The following is a 24425-nucleotide window of genomic DNA, read 5'->3' as shown; positions in this document are numbered from 1 at the left end:
TCACAGTGATCAGTTTTCAGATTGGATTTTATGTTTGATCATGCAATCAAACACAAGTAATGCTCTAGAAACCCGTCACAAATCTGGTTTTGGTATGTGTTAGGTGTAGTAGGAAAAAAAAAAGGATTGGCGGAGAGAAGACCAAGAAATCCCAGCTTACCAATAAACTGAAGGAAATACAAGCACAAGAGAAAGGTATTGTAATATTATGTGATTATGCTTCGTTTGTATCACTGTACAGAGCCTGCTTGCATACTGACTGTTTTAATGACGATGACATTGAATGTGTAGCTAAATGTCTGTATGTTTAGTTTTCTCGTTATTTTATGTGGACAGTCCAAGTTCACCTCACCGGCCACCAAAGAGCGTTTCATTAAAACATGTGGCTGCGCATCTGTAGCGAGTTTGACCTTAAATAGGATCTGCAAGAGGCTTGTCAATGTTGCGCGTTTCTGTGCTGCAACACTGCAGTCTAGTTCTGCAGCATCAGTGATTGGCAGAGTGTCGAGGGAGGATCGAGCTAGGTACAGATTTAAAAAAAGTGTAGATTAATATGATGATTTTTTTTATAATATTAAACATACTCTAAAATAACTAAAACAATTGTTCGTCCTCCTAAACACGATATTATTATGCGCTGTTATAGTAAATTGAGCGACGTGGGAGGTCCAAGCAAACCGCAAAAGTCCAGAATAAGACGAAGCTTTTGGTAAACTGGACTTTACATGGAGCTGCTTCTCAGCATTAAATGCAATTAAAACACAATATCGGCCCGGCTTTCTTCGGAAGACTTGTGTGTTTAAATTGCAACCCCACTGATAGGGAATAATGAATATTATACGGATTGAATGTATCATTGGTTTGTGTCATGTTTCTTAAGTGGGTGTACATTTTTATCTGAGCCAGTGGTTTTCAAACCGGTCATGAAGTAGCCCCTACCCTGCTGGTTTTTGTTCCAACTGAGGTCTAAATTGCTTAATTGACCTATCAAAGCAATATACCAATCAAATAAGTAATTAAGACCTCAGTTGGAACAAAAACCAGCAGGGCAAGGGGTACTCCAGGACCAGTTTGAAAACCACTAGCTACTGATCTGTGTATTGATCAAAACCCTACTTTTATATTCATGATTTTGCAACATATTGTTGTATTGTTTTAGTAAACTATGAGGAGGCAAAGTGTGTAATAAATATCAGTCAGGACCTTTGTTGACTGACAGACTTCAGACGACACATGACGTGCTGCTGATGAGCCTGGGGCAAAAATGTGCAAAGCACTAAACCTATGTCATTGGGAAAAATGGGATCAGGAAAAAAAAGTGAGGGGGGGACATCCAAATCAAATCCTGCTTAGGGCCCCCAAAAGGCAAGAAACAGTCCTGACCAGGGTGACACCAGGAGTAATAAAACTTTCTCTGGATTCAGTCATGCATTTCACGAGTTAAAAAAGTGACAGACTAGGAAGATGATGTTGGAAAGAAAGTTTACAATCGAGAGGAGGCCATTCACCCCCTTCGTGCTCGTTTGGTGTCAATTAATAACTAAGTGATCAAGGAGCCTATCCGGTCTGTTTTTGAATGTTCCCAAATTGTCTCTTCAGCCACATCGCTGGGGAGTTTGTTCAGATTGTGACACCTCTCTGTGTGAAGAAGTGTCTCCTGTTTTCTGTCTTGAATGCCTTGAAGCCCAATTTCCATGTGTGTCCCCGGGTGTGTGTGTCCCTGCTGATCTGGAAAAGCTCCTCTGGTTTGATGTGGTCAATGCCTTTCATGATTTTGAAGACTTGGATCAAGTCCCCACGTAGTCTCCTCTGTTCCAGGGTGAAAAGGTTCAGGTCCCTCAGTCTTCTTAAATACTGAAAGGTTTGTGACCTGTTCTTTACATATATTCATGACTGAGTGTGATCAAAAGATGTGCATTGTGGACAGGGTTAGAACTGGCGCTGCTTTCAGACTGTATTAATGTTACTTTAAATTTGTGGTCAGTGATGATGCTTGAATATGGCAGGATCAGTGGCCGGATTGATTTGATTATGCTGTTGGGTTGTGGCTGCTGTTAGTTACATTTGGGTTGTGTCAGTGTATTTTCAGCCTAGTAATACAACATTTGGATAACAGTTAAGTTTAGGATTAAATAGCACTGATCCTAGGGTTTATGTTTGGGTTGGGTTAGTTTTTGGTTCCCATCTTAGACTTCAAGTAGTATAGGTTATGTTTTAATGATGGTTTTGGCACAGGTCCAGCTTGGGTTTAGTTGAAGTCATTAGACTGGGGTTTGGGTTAAGATAATTGGTAATATAACAATTTGGGAAGATTAGGGTTAGTAAAGGATTCAATTTTGGGTAAGAGTAAGTATTAGATTTTGATTTTGAGATTAAGGTGGTAAAGTTGTTTGTGTATTATGCAAACTTGTCTTTGTGAGGGTTGCGTTGGAAGCAATAAATACAACAAATGTGACAACATGAGACAAAAATGTCAATATATACTTTTAAAATGAAATATTTATTTTACATTTATTTATTTCACAATAAATGATGCCTTCTCTTCACTTCTAACTATTTTTAATGACCTAGAAAAAAAAGAACATATTTACATTAAAATAGCATAAAGATCACACAAAGCCATTGAGTTGCGTGCAAAACGTATCACATAGGAGCAAAGTCAGCTGAGAAAAGGAAGACAGGTGATCCAAAGTTTGTGCAAACTGTCCATTTTAACTGTGGCAGTGTTTACAGTATGTGTTTACTTCAGCCGTTGTCTCTCGATGATACCATTAATTATTGGTGTCTAAAATGATGTAAGCTTGCTATAATACATATTCAGGACTATCAATGAGGTTGTGAGGTGGTCACTTTAAGCAGCTAGCCTCTTCACCAGATTGAGATGAGATCTGGGCTGGACTGCAGCTGGATCATAAGAGCCCTGTACTTGTGTCATATGTGTCTGAGTTGGAATCAATTGATCAATTATACTCTTCAACTGATTCTGATAAAACTGTGGTGTTCTTGCGTGTATGTGTGTTTGTCTTCCTGGAAAAACAAAGATGGGTATTGTGGCAGAATGAATCAAAGCTTACACTGAAGATCCAGTCGACGTACGAAGACACACGAGTGAAGACGGTCGGCTTCCTGTAGGTGTTGCACATCCCAGCGGGGCCGTAGCTGACAACACCGTAAACCTTCCAGGTGCCGTCGGTGAAACAGCTCAATGGGCCACCGGAGTCGCCCTGCAGTAAGAGTTCAGAGCATTGGCTTTATAGCAGCGCACTTCCTTGATTTAAAAAGCTGTCATCTGGATCTTAATTATGAAATAGATTGGTGAAAGTGTAGCACTCCATTTCAGATGTCTACACAATGATGAGAAATATATATTTATCAGCAATACTGACAATAAAGATAGATTTGCACATGAATAATGTACGAAATGCATTGATAAATAGGCAGGCAGTATAACATCTCCACAGAAGATAATTCAGTTAGCTATGATAGTTTCCCAGTCCATTGAGTGGTTAAAGCACTCTTATAGGAGTCAGGTTGGGTCCGCTGAGATAAAAGACCCTCAGTGTGCCATGTGTTGGCAGGACAATCCCTCTTCTGCTACTAGTGACAGTGTGTGACTGGACAGAGGTTAGGCACAGGGGGATTCAACTGATCTAGAAACAAATATCACAGACGGATATACAGGAGAAGTGGAATTAGAAAGATGTACATGGGTCGCATAGAGGGACAAGAATTAGAAATACTCAGATTAATGAGAAAATGGGATCGTCTCTACCTGACACCCAGCCAAGTAGCCGTCTCCTCCTGCACAGATCATGCTTTTCTTCGCAAGGCCACCCCACCATTCATTACTGGAGCAGACCGAGTGCTGGACTACAGGAAGCACAGCTTCTTGGAGAATGGCAGGAACACTGCCTCCAGCTGAGAGAGAGAGGGAGAGAGAGAGAGAGAGAGAGAAGTATAATATTTAAGGCTAAGTGCCACTTTTCCCAAGAATCCTCAAATAAAATCAATAACTGTGGTTTAAAAATGAAAAGCTCTTCATCAAAAATCTTGTTATTAAACACAACCACAGGAGACAATACCGGCAAATGGCTGTGTTATCCCATCACACAGATTTCAGTCACTAGATTGTTCTTGTCAGCTTCCTTCACTTACACTGGGTCAGCCCCCATCCCGTTATGTAGCAGGGAAAGCCGTGGGGAAGGGACTGGTCGAACGCTGGCAGGTTGGCCATTTCGATGAAGCCGTTGTCATAGGCTGGGGAAGCCAGCATCAACAAGGCAATGTCAAATCTAAAATAAAATGAGATTCTTTCAATATATAAGATAATCAAAAATGAACACGAACGTAAAAAGGTTACGAGTATGAGGGGAGCATTCAGTCCATCTGGTTTGCTAGTTTATATTGAGAATTTCTAGTATTGATCAGAAACTCTATCAGACATCCAATTGAATTCATTCATTCATTAATTCAGGGCCTGTGTGTATCTGCCTTTCTTTCTGTGTCTTGAGAAGTCTGTAGCAGACGGAGACACTCAGTTCTCAAAACTTCTGATTTCCCTGGCTTGAAACATTTAGAGGATGAGGTAAACATGGTGACATTGATAACAAACCTTCCTGTTGTTTCTGAGAGTCGTCCACAAGGTCACAGAAGACTTAATAAGCATTTAATGAATAATCATCACTTCTTCCAATTATTCCCATATATGGACTTTATCTGTGTTCGGTTTCAAGGTCTTAGACACCATTTAATTGAATTAGATACCGTTATCTAATAAACATCTTACTAATTGGATTTCTTTCGCCAGGGATTCAGCCTGACCTTGGCTTGACCTTTGAGGCAGAGTTTTCGGACCCCTGCACCTCTTCCTCAGTCCCAGTGTATTCTTGAATTCTACTGGTAAACTCATGGCCCTGTTTCATTGCTTGAAATCCACTTCATCAGTCACATTCAAGAAGGTAAATACCATTACATTCTCAAATCCACATAGTCTAGAAGAAAATAATGACTCAGAGTGATCTCAGAATCTGTTAAGTAACTTTCTAACATTCATTCACTGTACATTCACATTCATTCCTGGTACCCCCGAGAACAATAGCACTTTGCATTTGTTGACGTCTAGCTTTAAGTGCCAGGTGTCCGCCCAGAATCAGATGGTGTCGAACTCTTTTTGCCTTCCTTGTGCTGCTCAATAAAACCTCTCAAAGACATTCTCAAGGAAATCAGCACTTTACAGTCAAGTCAAAAGCTTTTCTCCGCTCTTACCCATTGCCAAGGTCACCGGTCCACTTGGGATGCAGCACAATCTTTTTCACAGGAATGAAGATCTCGCTGCCCTCATACTCAAAGAGGTTGTAATCTCCTAAAGCAACACGATAGTTTGTACCTTGAGGGCTGCAGAGGGAGAGAAAGAGAGAAAGTAGGATTAGGCAGTACTTCTGTTGATATCCAAGTTCCCCTGACATGTCATAAACTTCAAGGGGTGAACTGAAATGTAGATTAGTCTGATACATGTAGTACAGGATGTGTGGATTGAAGACGGCAATTTGTACTATTGTAACCTACAGAAACATTCCTGTATTCATCAGTTGGTCTCATTAGATTTTCATTCATCACAGTCCTTTGTATTTGAGGATATATGAAGATGATTTAATACAGAAGAAAAGAGAAAATGATTAAGGGTTGTGTGGTAAGAATGTATGTTACAGATCAGTCCAAACACATGATTTGTACATTAATTGTGCCAGCTATTCTGATGAAAATTATGATCTCTTCGGGTATAGAAAGTGTTCTGACCATTAGTACAATAAGTGCTAAACCATAACAGACAAATTGATTACTTTTTAAATGGTCCCTTTACTGTTTTACACATTGAATGAATTATATAACAGTATAGAAAGATCCAAGCTGTGACCAGAACAACCAGAAAAGAAAACCTCTCAGGAGTCTGTGTTTGCGAGCAAAGTGCATTGCTGCATCCGTGACTCATTCTCTGGGCTGTGTGGGCCGATCTGTGCCTCCGCACATCCATTTTGTTAAAAATAATTCAATATCCTGCTCTTACTTGAGAATACAATGGGCCGCAGTCATGACAAACGTGGGAGAAATGAGGGTGCCTCCACAGGTGTGGTAGAAGTAAGTCTCGTTGTCTTCATAAGAAAATTGCAGGGAGACCTGTGAGGAGGTGTGGGAAACAAAGTGCATATTACAAACCAGTGGAAAATATGTTTTTTACATTAGTATGGATGTTTCAAATATCCCCCAAAACCCAAGGAAGGTCTAGAAGGACAAAGTACAATTATTTTACTCTGTAAATTTCAATCTGTAATAGTAAATGTGAAATCGCTCATTTCAAAAGTCACACAATCACAAAGGTAAAATGTGAAATTATTACCGTTTACCTCTGTTAGGATCTTAGTTGCAGGGCAATGCAAGAGCCACGTTTGGGAACTTGCCAATACAAGCCTGCAGGCCCGATCAATGCTATTGGGTTACGGATAATGCCGATTTTAGATTCTGGCACATTGTGGGAATACTGACCTGCCATCTCCAGTAGTTTGGACGGGCATCATTCCCTCCGACAACTCTCTCGGCACTCCTCTCATTGTGTACGGCATGGTGTAAAGGAGCAGGACCCCCATGTATCACACCTGGAACAGCACAGCCCCCCCCAAGGAGAGGACAAGGCAATGCTCGGTCAAAACCTCAGTGAACTATCGATAACTAGACTCAAATCATCGTGCACGGGTTTCTGTCTAGAGAAAACTGTAGAGATTCCACTTCCCTGCACTGAAGTTAAAACTGCATGTGTGTGCATGTGCATGTGTGTAAACCTTTGACAGACAATGCATGGAAATCAATCGTGATGGTGAACTATTTACACTATCACAGCCACCAAATGTTTTTCTTACCTGGCATATTGTATGTGTACTTGTACTGATGAGGTGTTCCATTGACCACTAGTATTTCACTTGCTACCTCAAAGTATGCTTTCCATATTTATACAGTATCTGAATAACATTTAAAACTTTACATTGTATTTATCTTCTTCAGTTTGTTATGCTTTTGCAGTGACTTACCAAGGCAGGACAACAATGTAAGGAACAGCATCATCTTCAGCTAGAAATGTAGGCCTCCGTAGCACAACATATTCACTTTTATAGGTGTCCGGGCTGGAAAAATTATTAGCGCTCCCGTGGAAAAAGATAACTTTAGCCTCTATCAGGTCTACCAGGCAATATCTAATATTTACAAAACCTGGCTTTTTTCTGAGACTATTTAAGGACATTGTTAACATGTTTAGCTGTATTCCAGATTTACGACACTTCGGTGAATCATTTAAACTGCATTCAGGTTTCAAAGACATAAGTTTTATTATTAATTTGTGCTATTAAATATCTGTACAATACGTATGCGTACAATATTTGAATTAGTAAGACTGCTTGAGGTTTTTACCTTCATTAATAAGTCAATTTGGGCAAAATAAGTTCTGTAAAAGGTTCCCATATTAGAGCACGTTGTACCGGGATCTCTGCAAATGTTTAATTTATTTATTTTCCTCCCTTGACCCTGATTGCCAACCTGTCTACATTATATTAGCAAGGAGACCTGACACACCAATTGGATGGAGGATCTGCTAGTATTGTGTAGGTATAATAAAGCTTTGGGGACTGTAATTCGATTGCTGGGTGAAGCAAAACGAGCTGTGTGGCGCACAATGATTGTGAAGCATCTCGAAGATTAACTTAGTTCAGCAACTTAAATGTATTGTCCTTCTGCAGTGCGTTTTTTTCGAACCGGAGGCTGTTTTTATTGGCGTGTCAGCTTGTTTTTACCTGTTATATAATTTGCTTCTTTCATGTCATATTGTGTGTACTTTTACTGATAATATTTGGTGGATTATTTGCTTAGAATGTCACCTGCCATTTAAAACCGCTGGGACAGCACAAAAACGGCCCTGCTGAGGCTGCAAGTATAGCAACGCGCCGCAGAATTCAAGGCTAAACCACATTATGCAGCGTTGATCGTTTTCTCTTCATTTTCACTCCCCAAGCAGTTTGTATTTCAGTTTTTTTTGGTATTTATAGTTTCTTTCTTGAACAAAAATAGTATCAGCCAAAACGCGGGACATGTATTATGATTGTCGTTGTTGTTGTTTTAATTAATTAAAATTCCTCTGGACATCTTTTGAAAAGCTGGAACAGTCAACAAGCCAGACAAATGAGAAGAGGAATCAATCGGAAAATGCGTGGGCCCTAAATGGATGTCAGGTGACAGAGAGAGAAAAAAACAGAGACAGAGAATAACAAATACATGACAGTGACTTAAACATCTACTCAATTTGCATCTATAAACCTTTGCATTAATAACAAGTCTAAATTAAAATCTAAAGATGCGGTATGCACATTTGTAACATTATCCCCTGCTTGAGTTTACCATTTTCCAGCACTAATCTGTTCATAATTACCACACGAATGCCCAAGTGTTACAAGCCTGTGTTCGTTTGGGAGACGTGAAGCCACGGGAGACGCATCGGGAGTGAAGATCCTGTCATCTCGTGGCTTAACGTCTCCAAATGGAGCCGTGTGATGAACCGTCGTGTTTCTGTATGTACAGTATGAGTGAATATAGAAACAAGGAACCATAATAACCACAACAGTGCCAGGCAAAGAGCACGATCTGGAGCATGCAACATTTGACACTTGAGATATTTTGCTCCATTTAGTGTGTGTTTAGTGTTTTGCAGTTTGCAGAGTAAGTGACAGTTGGTCAGTTTCCGGACAGGCCCGGGGTCCAGCGTTTGACGTCAGAATGTGCACAACAGCTTTGGGCCACAGACAAAACAGAGATACGTGATGTTTGTCTTCATAAAAATGACAACAACACTGTCCCCGTTACTTGTGAAATATTATGCCGAGGGTCATTTAATTCACATACACAGCTTTATCTGATCACCAAATTGCCAATTTCCACTCCCAAAGTAGACCTTGTCATGAGTTCAGCTGCTTACTTCTCATCAACATTAAAGTTTAATCGTGTCACGTAGCTATTTGTCAGTAATAATTTGTCAGCTTTGCATTAACATTAGTTACTATTCATTTAGATTTACAAATTGAGTATACAGCATAATGATTGTTACACAATATAGGAGACAATCGATATTATAGAATTAAAGATACCAATATTGATCTTTTAAAATGCATTCAGACTCTGGAAGACCGATATGCATCACATATTTTTGGTAACAGCTGCCTGTCTCGCATACAGCAAAGCAATACCATTTAATTTAAAGATAGGGAAAATAAATTCAAGGAAAAAGAGGTAAATATTCAAGAATTTAAGGCTTTAATGGTAGCTTTTCATATTTTCAGATTGTAATTAAAATATTCATATATCTACATTTTCTATGCCAGGGAAAAAAATCAGTGTCTATTTTCCACTAATAATAATAATAATAATAATAATAATAATAATAATAATAATAATAATAATAATAATAATAACTGTACACAGTATTTGATAAAAGGTTTCATACATGTTAAGAAGACTTAATCTTTGCCATACTCTATCATTAAGGCAGGTTATCTTAATGTGTGTGTGCTGTTGCAGACTGTGGCAACTATACACTATTGTGTCCAAAGAAAACGATTTTGAGGGGCAAATTATTAATTTCCCAGCAGGTGTCACTGTAGGCTGAAAATCACAGCCTCCTGGGGAGATTTATTGCTCAACTCCAAAGGGTTTACAAGCTTAGTGTCGTGATAATCACACCCTGGAGACAGATCAAGTCTTAATGTGCAATAACGCAGGGGGCATTGTTAAACTGCTCTGTTTATTTGTGCTGTTAAAGGCTGTGTTCCCTGAGAACGAACCCAACATCCTGGAGACGTGTTTGTTTGTCTGTTTACTCCCTCGTTTGACTTCTCCAAGACAATTATCATTCTAATCTAGGGCAATGAACACATAAATAATGTTTTAAGGAATATAAATGCAATGTTCTTTTATATAGTACTAATTTTTAAAACCTGTCAACATATAATTAAATGTTTAATTAAAAGAGAACAACTGTATTATATAAAAAGGCTTCTCTCTTCGTATATTAAGGTCTGAGAGAAATCCGGGCCTTTTCCAGGATTTCCTGTCGAATCCTCGGATAGCTCTGGTGGTCGGTCAGAACCTACAAATTAAAAAGCAAACACGTTCCTATATCATCTTAATAAGACAATGATTAAATCTAACAATGATATATATACACCGATCAGCCATAACATTATGAGCACTGACAGGTGAAGTGAATAACACTGATAATCTCGTTATCATGGCACCTGTCAGTGGGTGGGATATATTAGGCAGCAAGTGAACATTTTGTCCTCAAAGTTGATGTGTTAGAAGCAAGAAAAATGGGCAAGCGTAAGGATCTGAGCGACTTTGACAAGGGCCACATTGTGATGGCTAGACGACTGGGTCAGAGCATCTCCAAAACTGCAGCTCTTGTGGGTTGTTCCCGGTCTGCAGTGGTCAGTACCTATCAAAAGTGGTCCAAGGAAGGAAAAGCGGTGAACCGGCGACAGGGTCATGGGCGGCCAAGGCTCACTGATGCACGTGGGGAGCGAAGGCTGGCCTGTGTGGTCCGATCCAACAGACGAGCTACTGTAGCTCAAATTCCTGAAAAAGTGAATGCTGGTTCTGATAGAAAGGTGTCAGAACACACAGTGCATCGCAGGTTGTTGCGTATGGGGCTGCGTAGCCGCAGACCAGTCAGGGTGCCCATGCTGACCCCTGTCCACTGCCGAAAGCGCCTACAATGGGCACATGAGCATCAGAACTGGACCACGGAACAATGGAAGAAGGTGGCCTGGTCTGATGAATCACGAGTTCAAGGTGTTGACTTGGCCTCCAAATTCCCCAGATCTCAATCCAATCGAGCATCTGTGGGATGTGCTGGACAAACAAGTTCGATCCATGGAGGCCCCACCTCGCAACTTACAGGACTTAAAGGATCTGCTGCTAACGTCTTGGTGTCAGATACCACAGCACACCTTCAGAGGTCTAGTGGAGTCCATGCCTCGACGGGTCAGGGCTGTTTTGGCGGCAAAAGGGGGACCTACACAATATTAGGCAGGTGGTCATAATGTTATGGCTGATCAGTGTATACTCCAAACCGTTAATAATAAGCAAGGAAGTGGTAAAGATGATCCTAGTGGGATTCTGTTGTTAGAAGGCGAAGATATTTAAGTTGCCACCGAAGCTATGTGTGATGACATTTTTCTCTTTTGTTTCCGTCATTGACAAAGCCAGTAACTCACTGATATGAGTTAGAAATCTGAATATTATATTTTTATATACATACCTTGTGGCAAACATCGATGGCTTCAGGGTATTTCTTGTCTTTCAGGTAATTAAAAGCAAGCCTAAAACCTGTAGATAGATATAATAGACAAAGATCATTGCAAATGAGCAGAATTAAAACTAAAGTGCCCTCAGCGGGTTGTGGGGTTGACTCAGTGTGGAGAGAGAGAGGCCAGTGGACCTGTTTCTGTCTGTTACCATCTCTGATCGTGAATCTCATTGGGAAACTCGTATAACTCATAGAAGGCGGGTAAGGCCTTGTCTGTGTAATATTTGAATAGATGTTTTTTGTAAAATTGAACACAGCCTAGATTGCTCTTCACATTTTCACCCAACTTTTATAAACTTTTATTTTAGATTCTCTCGATCTGAAACAACATTTCACATGAGAGCTACGAAACAGGATACTCTTATATAAACACTTTTATTGTTGGCTCAATACAATACATGTTTGATTTAGCATTATCTGATTTATGCCTCTCTTGTGCATACCAGCGATTAGCTCAAATCAATCAATATACATTTGCACACTGTAAACCTCTTCCAAGAAATGTAATACGATTATTAACAGATGAATCTTACCAATGGCCGGGTTCATCTGGTTGCTGTATTTCCAGGCCAGTTCGTAGTAAGTTGCAGCATCCTTGTATGACTGCTCGTTCTCCATGATAAAACCCAGGTATTCAAACGCTTTACAGCAGGACTGAGAGATAAACACAAACCAGCGTCACAGATAAAGACAGCCCAAACCCAACTTCTGCAGCCAGAAGAATATGAAATAAAATAAAAATTGAGCAAACAGGTGACTGAATTAGACGAGGACCAATTACAACTAATGACCAAACCGCCAATCACACATTTTAATTCCAACTCAATGGTGGTTTTGTTGGACAGAATTCTTCCCAATAGATATGGGAAAACCTCCATTTTCGATTGGTAAGTGTGTCCTATAATACCATTCATCCAAAACTTTAGATCCATACCAACGTGCATCTTACAATTCAGAGAGTGTATCTGAAATTGAGGACCAGGTTTCCTATACAACATTAAACACATCTGCCATAAATACTGCGAGTCATACCTTATTGTAGAGCAAGCACCTTTTCAGCAGGTCTGTTGCGATGTCGTATTTGCCGGCGCTGATATAAATGTCGGACAGAAGCAGCCAACCCTTTTCCAGTTCTTCGGCGTTGGTCTCAGTCCACTCCATCTTGGAAAGCCTCTTCAGCTGGTTCCTGGCTCGGGGGGTTTGTTTCAGGATCATGAACGCTTGAGCCATTGCCAGGAGAGATGGGAGATGATTTTTCTGAAAGAAATCAAGTCATACCCACTACTGAGAACTTCATATGGACAGATAGATGGATGATGGATAGATGGACAGACAGAAAGAGAGAAGTCGTGCTTATTGTTGTATATAGGTGTAATCAAGAACCATCCAGGGGTTTGGAATGAGTCTTTCATTCCTTCTGGAAAGCAAGAGAGTGTACTCTTCTACAGATAATTATAGCTAATTTTAAACCCAAAGAATACACTTATTAAAGAAAATAATTAAATTACTGTGCCAACGACCATCAATACCTCCGATGCCGCCATTCCAGTGAAGGCGAGGAGGGCCGTCTCCACTTGCTTGGGGTCCTTGGATGCCAGCAAGCAGCGATTCTTCAGCAGCATCAGTTGCGCCCGCCCCAGGTTCGTTCGAGGATGATACTCCCTCAGTAGATTCTCTGCCGTCCTCACTGCCAGCTGCCCTAATTCCCTCCTTTCCTTTTCATAGCTGGTGTTGCTGCTTTGGTGAGTAATGGCACAAACAAACAATATTAAATAGTAATTCCTCTAAAAGGATAAATCCACAAAACATGAACACAGTCTTTCTATCCTACAAAATACGATCTGAGGATAGTTGGCCAGGGAGCAAAATGTCAGCCCAGGTGAAGTGAGAAATACAGGGAGGGGTGGAGCGCTAATTTGACTGTGTGTGCGCCTGTTTGTGGGGGTGAGATACAATCGGGATTATTGTCCCAGCACTGCCGTTCCTTGGGGAGCATTATTGCAGGCTGCAGTGTAGGGTGTTGGCCTGTGTGGCTCCCGTGTGGTTGTGGTGAGAGTGTAATCAGAGTCAGAGAGCTGCAGGGGAACGGTCGGTGCAGATTACAATCCCTGGTTTGGTGTACCTGGTCTCCTCGTCAGAAGCTGTAAACACTTCCCCTCCTATCGTTTCATTGTCAGGATTGAGGCATATCTGAATCATGTTGAAAACGGCTTTTTCACCCCAGTCGGTGTCTTTACGGGCCTTGTTGAAATGCTTCAGAGCCTCATTGGGCTGCCCCATATGCCTGGAAAAATAAGTGGATCAATAGCGAGATACATTTATGAACCGATGCAGTGTAAATACTTAGCAAGTTAAATATTATGGAATTAATATTTTTTAAATTATAAACCCAATATATTCTACATGTATAGACGTACCACAGGTAAAGGCCTTTGCAGTAATTGTACCCTGGTTCCATCGCTGCCCTGCTAGAGTGATTTTCTGACATGGCCAGGTAGGTCGGCGCATTATCGAGTTTGCCAGTCCTCCTCAGCAAGTCAATGACCCGAGCCAGGACACCGAAGTTACCTGTCAACGCAATGAGGGTCTTGTTTTTATGTCATCTTTACACAAATTGCCATACTTGTAGTCTTTAAAGAAATATTCGATTTTTTAATTCATGCTGGCCTACATATACAATTTCAGACCTCAAAATAGAGTTAACATTAATTTGTTGAATGTATCCCTTATGCCTTTGATAACAAAAATTTTAAAGTATCTTTTTCACTACTCTCCTGATTTAGGTACACATAGAAATCAGTTTCTATTCATCTATTTTTAACTAAAAGGGAAACTGTGTTAGATGATTAAATGTCATTACTTCAGTGGACTTAAAGGGGAAATGCAATGTCTGAACCAATGTTTTGTTCAGTGGAAAGGGCGGTCAATGTCAGTACCTGGAGACCGTTCCATCAGCTGTGTGCAGTGCAGTGTTGATTTCTCAAACTCCTGTCTTCTGAACATCACACCTGCCATTACCTATGGGAGAGGGTTCATGCAATTATATATTATATATATATATATATATATATAATTGATAAATGTAATTATATATATATATATATATATATATATATTAGTACTGTACAAAAGTTTTAGGCAGGTGTGAAAAAATGCTATAAAGTAAGAATGCTTTCAAAAATAGACATGTTAATAGATTACATTTATCAATTAACTAAATGCAAGGTTAGTTAGCCACAAGACTTGGCCACAAGTCTTCCATGAAGGCCACTTCTGACCAGGCTTCTCCGGACAGTAGATGGGTATACCAGGGTCCCACTGTTTTCTGCCAATTCTGAGCTGATGGCACTGCTGGACATCTTCTGATTGTGAAAGGAAGTAAGCATGATGTGTCGTTCATCTGCTGCAGTAAGTTTCCTTGGCCGACCACTGCATCTACGGTCCTCAACATTGCCTGTTTCTTTGTGCTCCTTCAAAAGAGCTTGGACAGCACATCTGGAAACCCCTGTCTGCCTTGAAATGTCTGCCTGGGAGAGACCTTGCTGATGCAGTAGAACTACCTTGTGTCTTGTTGCTGTGCTCAGTCTTGCCATGGTGTATGTCTTTTGACAGTAAACTGTCTTCAGCAACCTCAAGCTGAGTTTGGCTGTTCCTCACCCAGTTTTATTCCTCCTACACAGCTGTTTCTGTTTCAGTTAATGATTGTGTTTCAACTTACATATTGAATTGATGTTCATTAGCACCTGTTTGGTATAATTGTTTAATCAGACACCTGACTATATGCCTACAAAATCCCTGACTTTCTGCAAGTGTACCTAGAAGAATTGACGCCATTCAAAGGCAAAGGGTGGTCACACCAAATATGGATTTGATTTAGATTTTTCTTCTGTTCACTCACTTTGCATTTAGTTAATTGATTAATATAATCTATTAACATGTCTATTTTGACACACCTACCTACAACTTTTGCACAGTACTGTATATTTGGTAACATTTGACTGTCATATACAGTGCTCAGATTTAATAGATCATAAATAATTTATTTGGTCTGGAACAGCACTGATTTTTATGGGGAATCACTGTGATCCTTTAAGCAGGTTCTGTGGATTACCATTGCTAACAAAATGGGACGAATGGCCTCATAATCCTTTAAATACATAATAAAAAAACTAAATTAAAATGCAGTTACTAGTTCTATGGTTTAACCTGATGTGTGCATGTTTGCATCTTGGAGTGGGACAAGACAATAGAAATGCAGTCGCTTTGGTGTTGGTTTATGGGAAATTCAAACGAAGGAATACCATAGCTGCGTCTTCACTGTCCTGGTCTGTTTGGAGCAGCATCTCGCACTGATGCTGACATCCGTCCACATCTCCTTGCTCCAGGTATACGTGTGCCAGCTCAAGCATCACCTGAGATGGCAGAGCAGACACACAATGATCTCCCACTGAGTTATGGCAACTGAGTTTACTCCTGTGAAGCCTTGTCGCAAAAAAAAAAACCCACACTATGAATACATTATATTAAAGACAGACACTGGTAATAATCAAAAATCTCACTTTGCTATCTCCATCAGAGAAAGACAGAGCTTCCTTATAGGACTTCACTGCCTTCTCGAAGTCGCCCTGCTCTTGGTACAGCTGGGCAACGTGCCTGCAGATCTCAGCCGCCACGTGTCGCTGCGCTGGTAATATGTCTGGTTGCTCTAGTGGAAGCCGTTTCAGGATTCTTATCTGAATATCATAAGCCTTACAGGACAAAAGTAATATATTAGATATTATAATTGTCACAATAATCAACTATATAAATATTAATAATGAGAAGAAGAATGATAATAGATTTGTAACAGATTTTTTCATAGAATGCACAACCATTTCAATAACATAGTGTACTACACCAATCAACATAAACAAAGAGATTGTGATAAAAGAATAAATATCGATTTTTAAGAAATAGCACTCTTTATCCAGTCTATTTTTATATTTTGAACAGGAATCAGTATAATCCACAAACTGCGTTATTCTTCTCACGTTTTATTGGTTGCACTGTCAAAACAGACACATTTTTCCTATGTGATTTAATTCCAAATTAACCGGAAATGAATAATGAACCACAGACAGTAAAACACATGGGGCTTCCCTTATTTCTAATGAACGTGTACACTATGGCGACTGTGTCCAATGCTTCACCTCTTTAAGCGTATCCATGGCAGGTTGCTTCCATGAGATGAAGACCTTTGCCAGTAAAGTTAAGTTGCTCACATCTCTGATCATCGTAGACAAGTCATGTGCTAAAACATCATTTGAAAACACCATCAATCATCTACACATTGCATTGTAGTAGGAGTCAAAAGCTTAGCAGATTAAATCCTAAGAATTAATTCTTAATCTTCGCAGACTAAATTCCTTATGTTAAGTGCTTTAAAATGTGCGTAGAACAACACAATCTGGCCATAGGACATTTGGAGCAGATTTCAGACAGAACCATAAACTTTACTTTTATATTATGTGTCTACATCATAGTGTTCATACATACACTTTAAAATTAAAACCTATTTTATGTCCATATGTTGTATGTGATTTTTTCCTCTAATAAAATAATGATAATGTCAATCTTTGAGAGGTGTGGAAAGACCTGCGAATATAAGAACACATACAGGTGTTTAAAACCGAACTTCATTATTTTAGAATAGGTTTCTGTTTTGTTCTCCTACTCTACTGTGTTGTACTAATATTGTATTTTATTAAAAACATAAATTGATCAATAAATTCACAAATATGTATTCATCATAGATAAATTCCACTTCCATGACAGTAATAGTAATAATAATAATAATAATCAAATTCCATTACACTTCACAGCCATTTCTAATCGTAATTCACCTAAGTCGTGGCTCAGCTCTTTGTCGAGGAGTTTCTGGGCTTTCTCATACAGTTTTAGCTTCAGCAAAAGCTCTGCCAAGTCGTGACAAAGGAAATCCTGCCCGCTGTTCTTCAAAGCTGCTTCATAATAACTTATTGCCTGCAAGACAATCAGAATGAAATTATCACCATATATGGAATGCACGTACTGTATCACCATCACAAGACCATGACCTGTATTATTTACATAATCCAGTTATTCAGTTGGTTAACAACTTTAACCACTTAGACACCATGACCTCAACAAAATATTAAATCGGACGTTTGAGAACTTAGGAATTAAATGCCATTTATATTGTAAGGCATCTGATGGACACTTTCACTTTTCTGGTCAACACGTACTATTTACCTCTAGTGTTTACCTTGTTATATTGGTGGGTTTTTACAAAAGCTTGCCCTATCTTGCTTGCCAGAGTCGCATCTCTCTTGTTCCTCTTCAGTGCCTCTTCATACACTTCGATGGCTTTTTCGGGCTGAGGAACAGAACGTTTTATATATATTTCAAAATGCATACAGTTTAAATACACATATGCAAGATGTTTTATACGGTGTCGTACCTCCTGTATTTTCATGTAAGCGTCCCCAAGGAGGAGACTAGTATGGGGACCTGGTTCGTCCTCACATAATTCCCTGCAATGACAACACGCAGCACTGAAGCGCTTGTCTGAGCCCGTATGCGTTTTTTGTGACAGGAAACAGATTATAAAGTCAACAGAGGACAATGTAAGACAGCAGAAGCATTAAAAAAATAAAAAGAAACAAAACCACAAAATTTAATCTGGAATTAAGACCGCAAAAGCATCCATATAAAATTGAGCTTTGAAGCAGATTTTGCTTTCGCAGAAAACAATAATGTAAAATGTGTGCTTGAGCAGCCCATCATAAATGGCTTCTGTGTAGGATGAATAAGATATTTGCACAGTTATGGACAGCAGTGTGCTACCTACCTGTAGCAGGCTATGTATAGTTGTTTATCTTTACGTTTCTCAAGGTAAATTGCGGCCATCTTCTCTCTAGCCTCGCTGTAATACTGCTGACTGGGATTGATATTTCGAAGCATGGCCAATGCTGTCTCTGTGTCATCTTTGGCCAGAGCCAAGTCCACATTGGCGACAGTAATACGGATCTCTTCGGGAGTTCCTGCAAAGTTCACAATGGCGTCCTGCATAATCTTTGTAGCTTCATGCTGTGTGAAGAAAACACCAAAAAGAGACGTGAACAAAACGTGACAAAGAAAACCTCAGCATATCATGAGTGGCAATCAAAAAAAGATGACTCACAAATAGTTAAAGTTAAAACATCCAGAGGGCCGCTCCATGATCAATAAAGAAATAATGACTAGGAGATATAAATGGAAACTGATTCCAAAGGCCTTTGGAAGAGAAAACGGGAGACACTAGAGTTTGTCTGGAGCAAACTCCTCGTCCATGTTACTGAACCTGACTGCCTGGGACCATTTTTAAATAGCCTGGATGCGAATCTTTGATCACTAAGTACTAGCTATCAAATTAACCCGATGGAGGATATGGCCTCCTCTTGTTTGTCAACATTATTATGTTCTTATGATCTTATGTTCATGATATTGTTGTATTACTTGAGGACCCAATTCTTAGGAGAACTGAGGAACACTTAAAATATGAAATGGTTTTCCATTGCAGAGGGATGTATCAAGCCCTGTTGCCGCTCACCTGTTCCCCGTTCAGACGCAGAGCCTCGGCCAGCTCCAGATACACGGAAACTCGGTCACTCATGCTGATGGCGGCGTCTTTCCCCTTGGCTCCTCTACGCACCCCGAGCAGGCCCATGGCCATCTTCAGGGTCTGGATGGCTTCTGGGAGGCTGCCAGTCTTCTTGAGGGCCCTGGCTTTGATGAGATGGTACAGAGGAAGCTCCCTAACCTGGCACAAGGGAAGGCATACAGCTGGTGAGATGAATGGCATGGCTTTAGTTTGAATGTGAAGGTACACCTTGAATTGAGGATTCAATCAAGTCTCATATGTGTTGAAGAACTAAGAGGACTGGATAGAGACTCATCAGCCTTTACCTGGAAGTTGTGGCTCACTCCTGTCTCCAGGCTCTGGAAGCACTTTTTGTAATCCTCCAGACAGAAGTAAACCTGGGCCTGCAGAAGGTGAATATCGGCCATAGTGGGATCCAGCTCTAGACAGCGAGTCAAGAAACCTCGAGCTGCCAGGAGGTCACCTAGAAACACAATTTTTCTTCATTGAAAAGGCAAACCAACAGTCCCGCAGAGAAGTAAATTCATAATGTGACGGGCAAACAGCTCAGACATCTCACAATCTTCTTACCTGAGTAAAACTTCACTTTGGCCATGAGAAACGCGGCAGGCAACAGACCAGGGGCTGTTTTAATCACGGGATCTAAGATCATAGATGAGTGCTTCAACCCAAAGGAGAGGGGCTGACTGGGGGACCTGGGCTGGAATACAAAATGGAGGACAACAGTGAGTGAGAGAGACAAATCCATAAACACAGTACATCCAGAGAAAGAAAACCATGATATCATCTTAGAAAATGTCGCTAGTCAGTGTTTACATTCCAGGTAACACAGTTTACCTTGCTGAGGCAGAAAGCCAGGTGTATCTTCACAATCTCAAAGAGGAAGGCGGGGTCGAGCCGCTCAAAGTACTCCACTCCCAGCGGCAGGCCCTCGATGGCCAGGAAGTGCAGCTCAGCGGCTTCCTTCAGGAGGGCGCTCACCGCCTCCTGGCCCGCTCCTCTCTTAAAAACCTGCATAGCCTGGAGCAGTGACAGCTCCTGAAATACATCAGTGCATCAGCCTGAATTCAATTAAAAACTGGATGCCAAAACATTAAATTACATTTCTTACATGTAGGATTTCAGCTATTATTATTAATTAATTTGGCAGACACTTTTATCCCAAGTGACTTGCAGGATACTAATACTGATAACTTGTCTGTTATACCAAAATGATCACACTATGAATTTAATTCCATGACTATCCCTTTGAAGAACTATAGGTGTATAATTTCCCAAATATTAAACAGAAAAACTGTATTATAGACATTGCAAGAATTCTGGTGTAAGCCACACAATCTGAATAGATGGATGTTTTGAGGTAAGCCCAGTACAGCCACCTTATTAAGCACGACAGGCCATAGCACACTTTAAACAGCACAGCAGGACAATGGTGTTTTACCCCTGACTTGCCAATGGACTGGTTCACTTCCTTGAGAAATTCCAGTTGCTGCTCCGCCTCGAGAAGTTTCCCCTCCAAAAGCTGACATTTTATGACTCCTGTGAGAACAGTAAAGCACTCTTATTTACTCTGGAAGGTTAGTGTGTCAGAGCACCTAGGACCCTGTGTTTATAGACAACCTGAGGCCGTGGGCTGTAGTGGCATTAGGGCGGTTCTGCAAACACATTTTTATTATTATTATGCACTTATTAACCATGTCAGTCACTGCCTAGCAGAGTCACCCTCAGGACCCACAAAATACTTGTTCTCAGTGTCCACACCAATACGTTAAGAAAGCTACTGTAAACACACAGTAACCCTCAAGAGGAACATTATCAGAAAGCTACCTGCCAGCGCTGGGACACTGCTTCCATCAAGGTTGAGTGCGTTCGAGTACCATTTTGCAGCCTCTGGAAACCTTTCTTGTAGAACAAGCAGGTGACCGATTTCATTGGCGATCCTGGCATCTGCAGGTGCCAGCCTGAAGGTACACTCGGCAAAGTCATATAGTTTCTGCAGGATCTCTTTGTTGTTTCCACACTATAGACAGAAACAAAGAGGAATCTGTTAAAGTGCAGGATTATAGATAAAATGGTGATCATAAAAATTGTAATACTGGAAACACACCTTCAAAATGCAAGGGGGAAAGATTGTATCAACTTCGTTTTGTATGTAACCATATTCTGTATTTCATAGTGAAATTGTATTGTGTGTACTTCCTTAATACTCAATGTATATGTGTATACAATAAAATACAGCTATACTGAGATGCTTTCTGAAATATGTTGCTTACCAGTCTGCTAACAGGCCTCATCAGACTGAGATGCAGAGCTGGGTTGCAAGGCTCGGTCGTCTGTGCTGCGCTAATAAGCCGTTGTAAGCAATCCATCCCCTGGAACATTTTAAATAATATAAGGCAATGTTTGTCATATTAAGCAAAGCAATGTTAGTCATGAATCTTGACAACAAAAAAGAAGGTTACCAAACACAGCCGGTGCTATAACACTTATAGCTACCAAATAGCTGTTTATTGTTATATTTAGTGAAATATGCATTTATTGTTGAGAAAGTTCCTAACATGTTAATTTGGATATGCCTTTTATATTAGTGTTATTATTACACTACCCATTTCCAGGTTCGTCTGTACCTTAGATAAATCGCCCTCCTTCGCTAAAGCTTGCACTGTCATGATCTGAAGGACTTTTAAGCTGAATTTATCTCTCTGGAGAATTCTGGAATACAAATAGATATGAAAATGATCAGAAACCGGGGAAATGAAACAAGAACATCTTTAGGATTATAGAATCAGATTTAATTGGCCATGAGGAGTTTATATATAAAAATATATCAATTCTAACCCACACGTTTGCTTTTTTGGATTAATCCTAAAGTTGACATCTATTATGTGCAATTAAACTCAAATGTCAAAGACTGAAGTAAAATGATGATAATGATGATTATTGTTTGCTTGGTGGTTTAATTACCTCATGGAAACAAATATCAGTTTCAATCTGTTAAGGTAAAAAAAAAAAATCTAAGAGTATTTTCGAGATTCCTGCTGACCTTTGACCCGTCTCCATCGTTTGCTCCCAGTCCTGCTGAGCTAGAAACAGATTCATCTTAACGATCAAGGCTGGCAGAAAACCAGGCTGTGCCACAATGATCTGGTTCACAATTTCAATGGCGCCAGAAAAGTTCTGTCTTTTAATGAAGTACCTCACCTGCAAAGTAAACCAGTCTTTTGTGAGAATCATTCCCACAAAATTGTCAAGTCTTGAATAACAACAATAACAAATCACGTTATATGAGTGTGTGAATAGACAGACTGACAGACAGACAGAAATAGACAGAGAGCAAGTTCGCCATAACTTACAATAATCACATTATAGTACATAATTGTTAATTCTAAATTAATATACATTCTCAGAGGTTCACAAAATACCTTTCCCATCAAGCCCAGCACATGTGTGGAGTCCTGTATGCCGTCATCAAAGTATTTGATGGACTTGCTTCTGTTATACTCCTTGTCTGAATCAAGCTCTATCCATCCCTTTAGTATCAGACCCTGCTCAAGATGATCGAAACAAATCATACAGAGAAATGCATCTGGGTCAAACAAAACTGTGGGTAATTTCCACAAATGCATGCATAAGCAAAGTTATCAGTTATGTAGTATGTAGTTATATAGAGTTATGTAGTAAACCCACCTCTCTTGAGGAGTTTGATATCTTCAGCATCCTGCCAACATAGTCTTTGGCTTTGTCACTGTGCCCCATGAGCCAAAGAAACATCCCAGCATAATAAAGCGCCTTTTCTCCCGCTGATTTCCTGCTGGTCTTCAGCTGAGTGTCCAGTTCCGCCAGAGCCTCTTGATCTTTGAACAGAAATGCATGTTCTGGTTTCTGACACCATTTCCTTTCGTTTTCCCTTCCCTGTTATAATTGTCTTCAGAGGGAAATGCCAGTAATATTATGAACTACTCCAGCGGTGGCTGCCCGTGCTCCCAGAGAGACACAATCCTGCAGGCGTTCAAGCTCTCTCTAAATGATCAATCACTGACTATGTGGCAATTCAACAAAGTCCCAAAATGATATCCAACGAACAGAACCAGCAAAGCATTCAAACCCTTCACAATTGGCTGTAGTGCCATGTTTCAACTAACACGGATTTTAGCATCTCTATTGCTCTCATCAATAGACTAATGGACATTACTGTTATTTACTCAAAATAAAATCATACAACACTTACCAATGGTTTGGCTTTGTTTGTGTGCATAGATAAGTGCCATAGTACAACACAGGGCTATATCCAGTTTGTCCTTCACCCTTTCCAGCTCTCTCAGTGCTTCTTGGACACGACCTGTTTTGGAGGAGCATCGGGAATACATAGTGACATACAGGATGACAGTCCTGTTTCCAGAAAAGCATTTAAATGCAGTAACATGAGCAACTGTAGTAGCATGTAGAAATTCTACATTTTAGTTCAGGAAATGTGGGGGGAAGTTCTGACCAGAGGAGAAGCTTTAAATGTCCTTTAAATGTCCTTTAAATGTCCTACTAATTGAATGTATTATTGATAGTCACCTTCCATTAAGATTCCACAGGCTTTGAAAAACTGGGACACTGGATCACTGTAGTTCTGTAAGTATTCATTTGAGATATTGATGACTTGGCGGTAGTGTTCCTCCTGGAAGAAGTAGGCTATTGAGGCCTGAAACACAAAACATGCAAAGATTAACCTTAAAGAGCTGAACTATCTATCACTCTGTGTACAAAATATACATTAGGGTTCACATAAAACAACTGCATATTAATGTATTAAGTACTAATGGCCAATAATAATAATAATCATAAGTATTATTAATCATATTATTTAGGGGGTAATTGTGAACTTGACAAACTTCTGTCACAACATGACATCTTATAATATTTACCAATTTTCTTCTTCTGTCCTTGTTTGCAACTTACCAGATATGTTGGATCCGTCTCTGCCATTTGGGGTCTGTGTTTTATCAGTAGGTGGATGCTATGCACTGTGGCGGGGTCTGATTTGTGTCAGTTCACGCAGGTACTGTGACGCAACCCTCTCTGGTTACTTTTACCGGCTCGGGCGTCCTCGGTTGCCTCACAACCGCAGCGGCTCAATCCAGGAAAACCAATCGAGTGCCGGTCAGGCGACTCGGCTCCCTGTGCTGAAGTGCAAAGCAATTTTGAAATGTATTTGTAATGATTGCATCTGTTTGTATAGGCAGTTTAACCACGTATGCAAAACGTGTATATAATATTACACCACCAGGGTAAAATGCTGAAAACAATGCCGAAACCAAACTTAGGACTAGACAAAATTAAACTCTTGATTGACCCCCCCGCGAATCGCAAATGGCAAAA

The 24425-nt window shown here is 40.2% G+C and overlaps 2 protein-coding genes across 2 annotated transcripts; both read right to left on the bottom strand.

Annotated features, from left to right (window-relative positions):
- Window positions 1–2960: 2960 nt before the first annotated feature.
- On the bottom strand, window positions 2961–7222 carry LOC136712280 (elastase-1-like). Its single transcript, XM_066688756.1, has 7 exons — window positions 7080–7222; window positions 6541–6650; window positions 6065–6174; window positions 5266–5394; window positions 4156–4292; window positions 3773–3918; window positions 2961–3224 (listed from the first exon to the last, which is right to left on the bottom strand). Exons 1-7 carry the CDS (start codon window positions 7111–7113, stop codon window positions 2961–2963), a joined length of 930 nt encoding a protein of 309 aa, XP_066544853.1. The 5' UTR covers window positions 7114–7222.
- Window positions 7223–8223: 1001 nt separating this feature from the next.
- On the bottom strand, window positions 8224–24184 carry ttc21a (tetratricopeptide repeat domain 21A). Its single transcript, XM_066716730.1, has 29 exons — window positions 24006–24184; window positions 23622–23748; window positions 23287–23397; window positions 22746–22912; window positions 22481–22603; window positions 22102–22259; window positions 21686–21770; window positions 21332–21430; window positions 20886–21078; window positions 20500–20597; window positions 19896–20096; window positions 19629–19758; window positions 19364–19521; window positions 19008–19217; window positions 18267–18505; window positions 17877–17949; window positions 17682–17792; window positions 17281–17419; window positions 16588–16688; window positions 15958–16146; window positions 15700–15810; window positions 14335–14416; window positions 13816–13966; window positions 13521–13682; window positions 12928–13135; window positions 12431–12655; window positions 11932–12052; window positions 11351–11418; window positions 8224–10177 (listed from the first exon to the last, which is right to left on the bottom strand). Exons 1-29 carry the CDS (start codon window positions 24030–24032, stop codon window positions 10100–10102), a joined length of 3945 nt encoding a protein of 1314 aa, XP_066572827.1. The 5' UTR covers window positions 24033–24184; the 3' UTR covers window positions 8224–10099.
- Between the last annotated feature and the right edge of the window lie 241 nt (window positions 24185–24425).

Source organism: Amia ocellicauda, chromosome 2 (genome assembly GCF_036373705.1).
Source record: "Amia ocellicauda isolate fAmiCal2 chromosome 2, fAmiCal2.hap1, whole genome shotgun sequence".
NCBI classification, from domain to species: domain Eukaryota; kingdom Metazoa; phylum Chordata; class Actinopteri; order Amiiformes; family Amiidae; genus Amia; species Amia ocellicauda.
The sequence above is the reverse complement of the archived record's forward strand: the minus strand, read 5'-3'. Positions and strand labels throughout refer to the sequence as shown.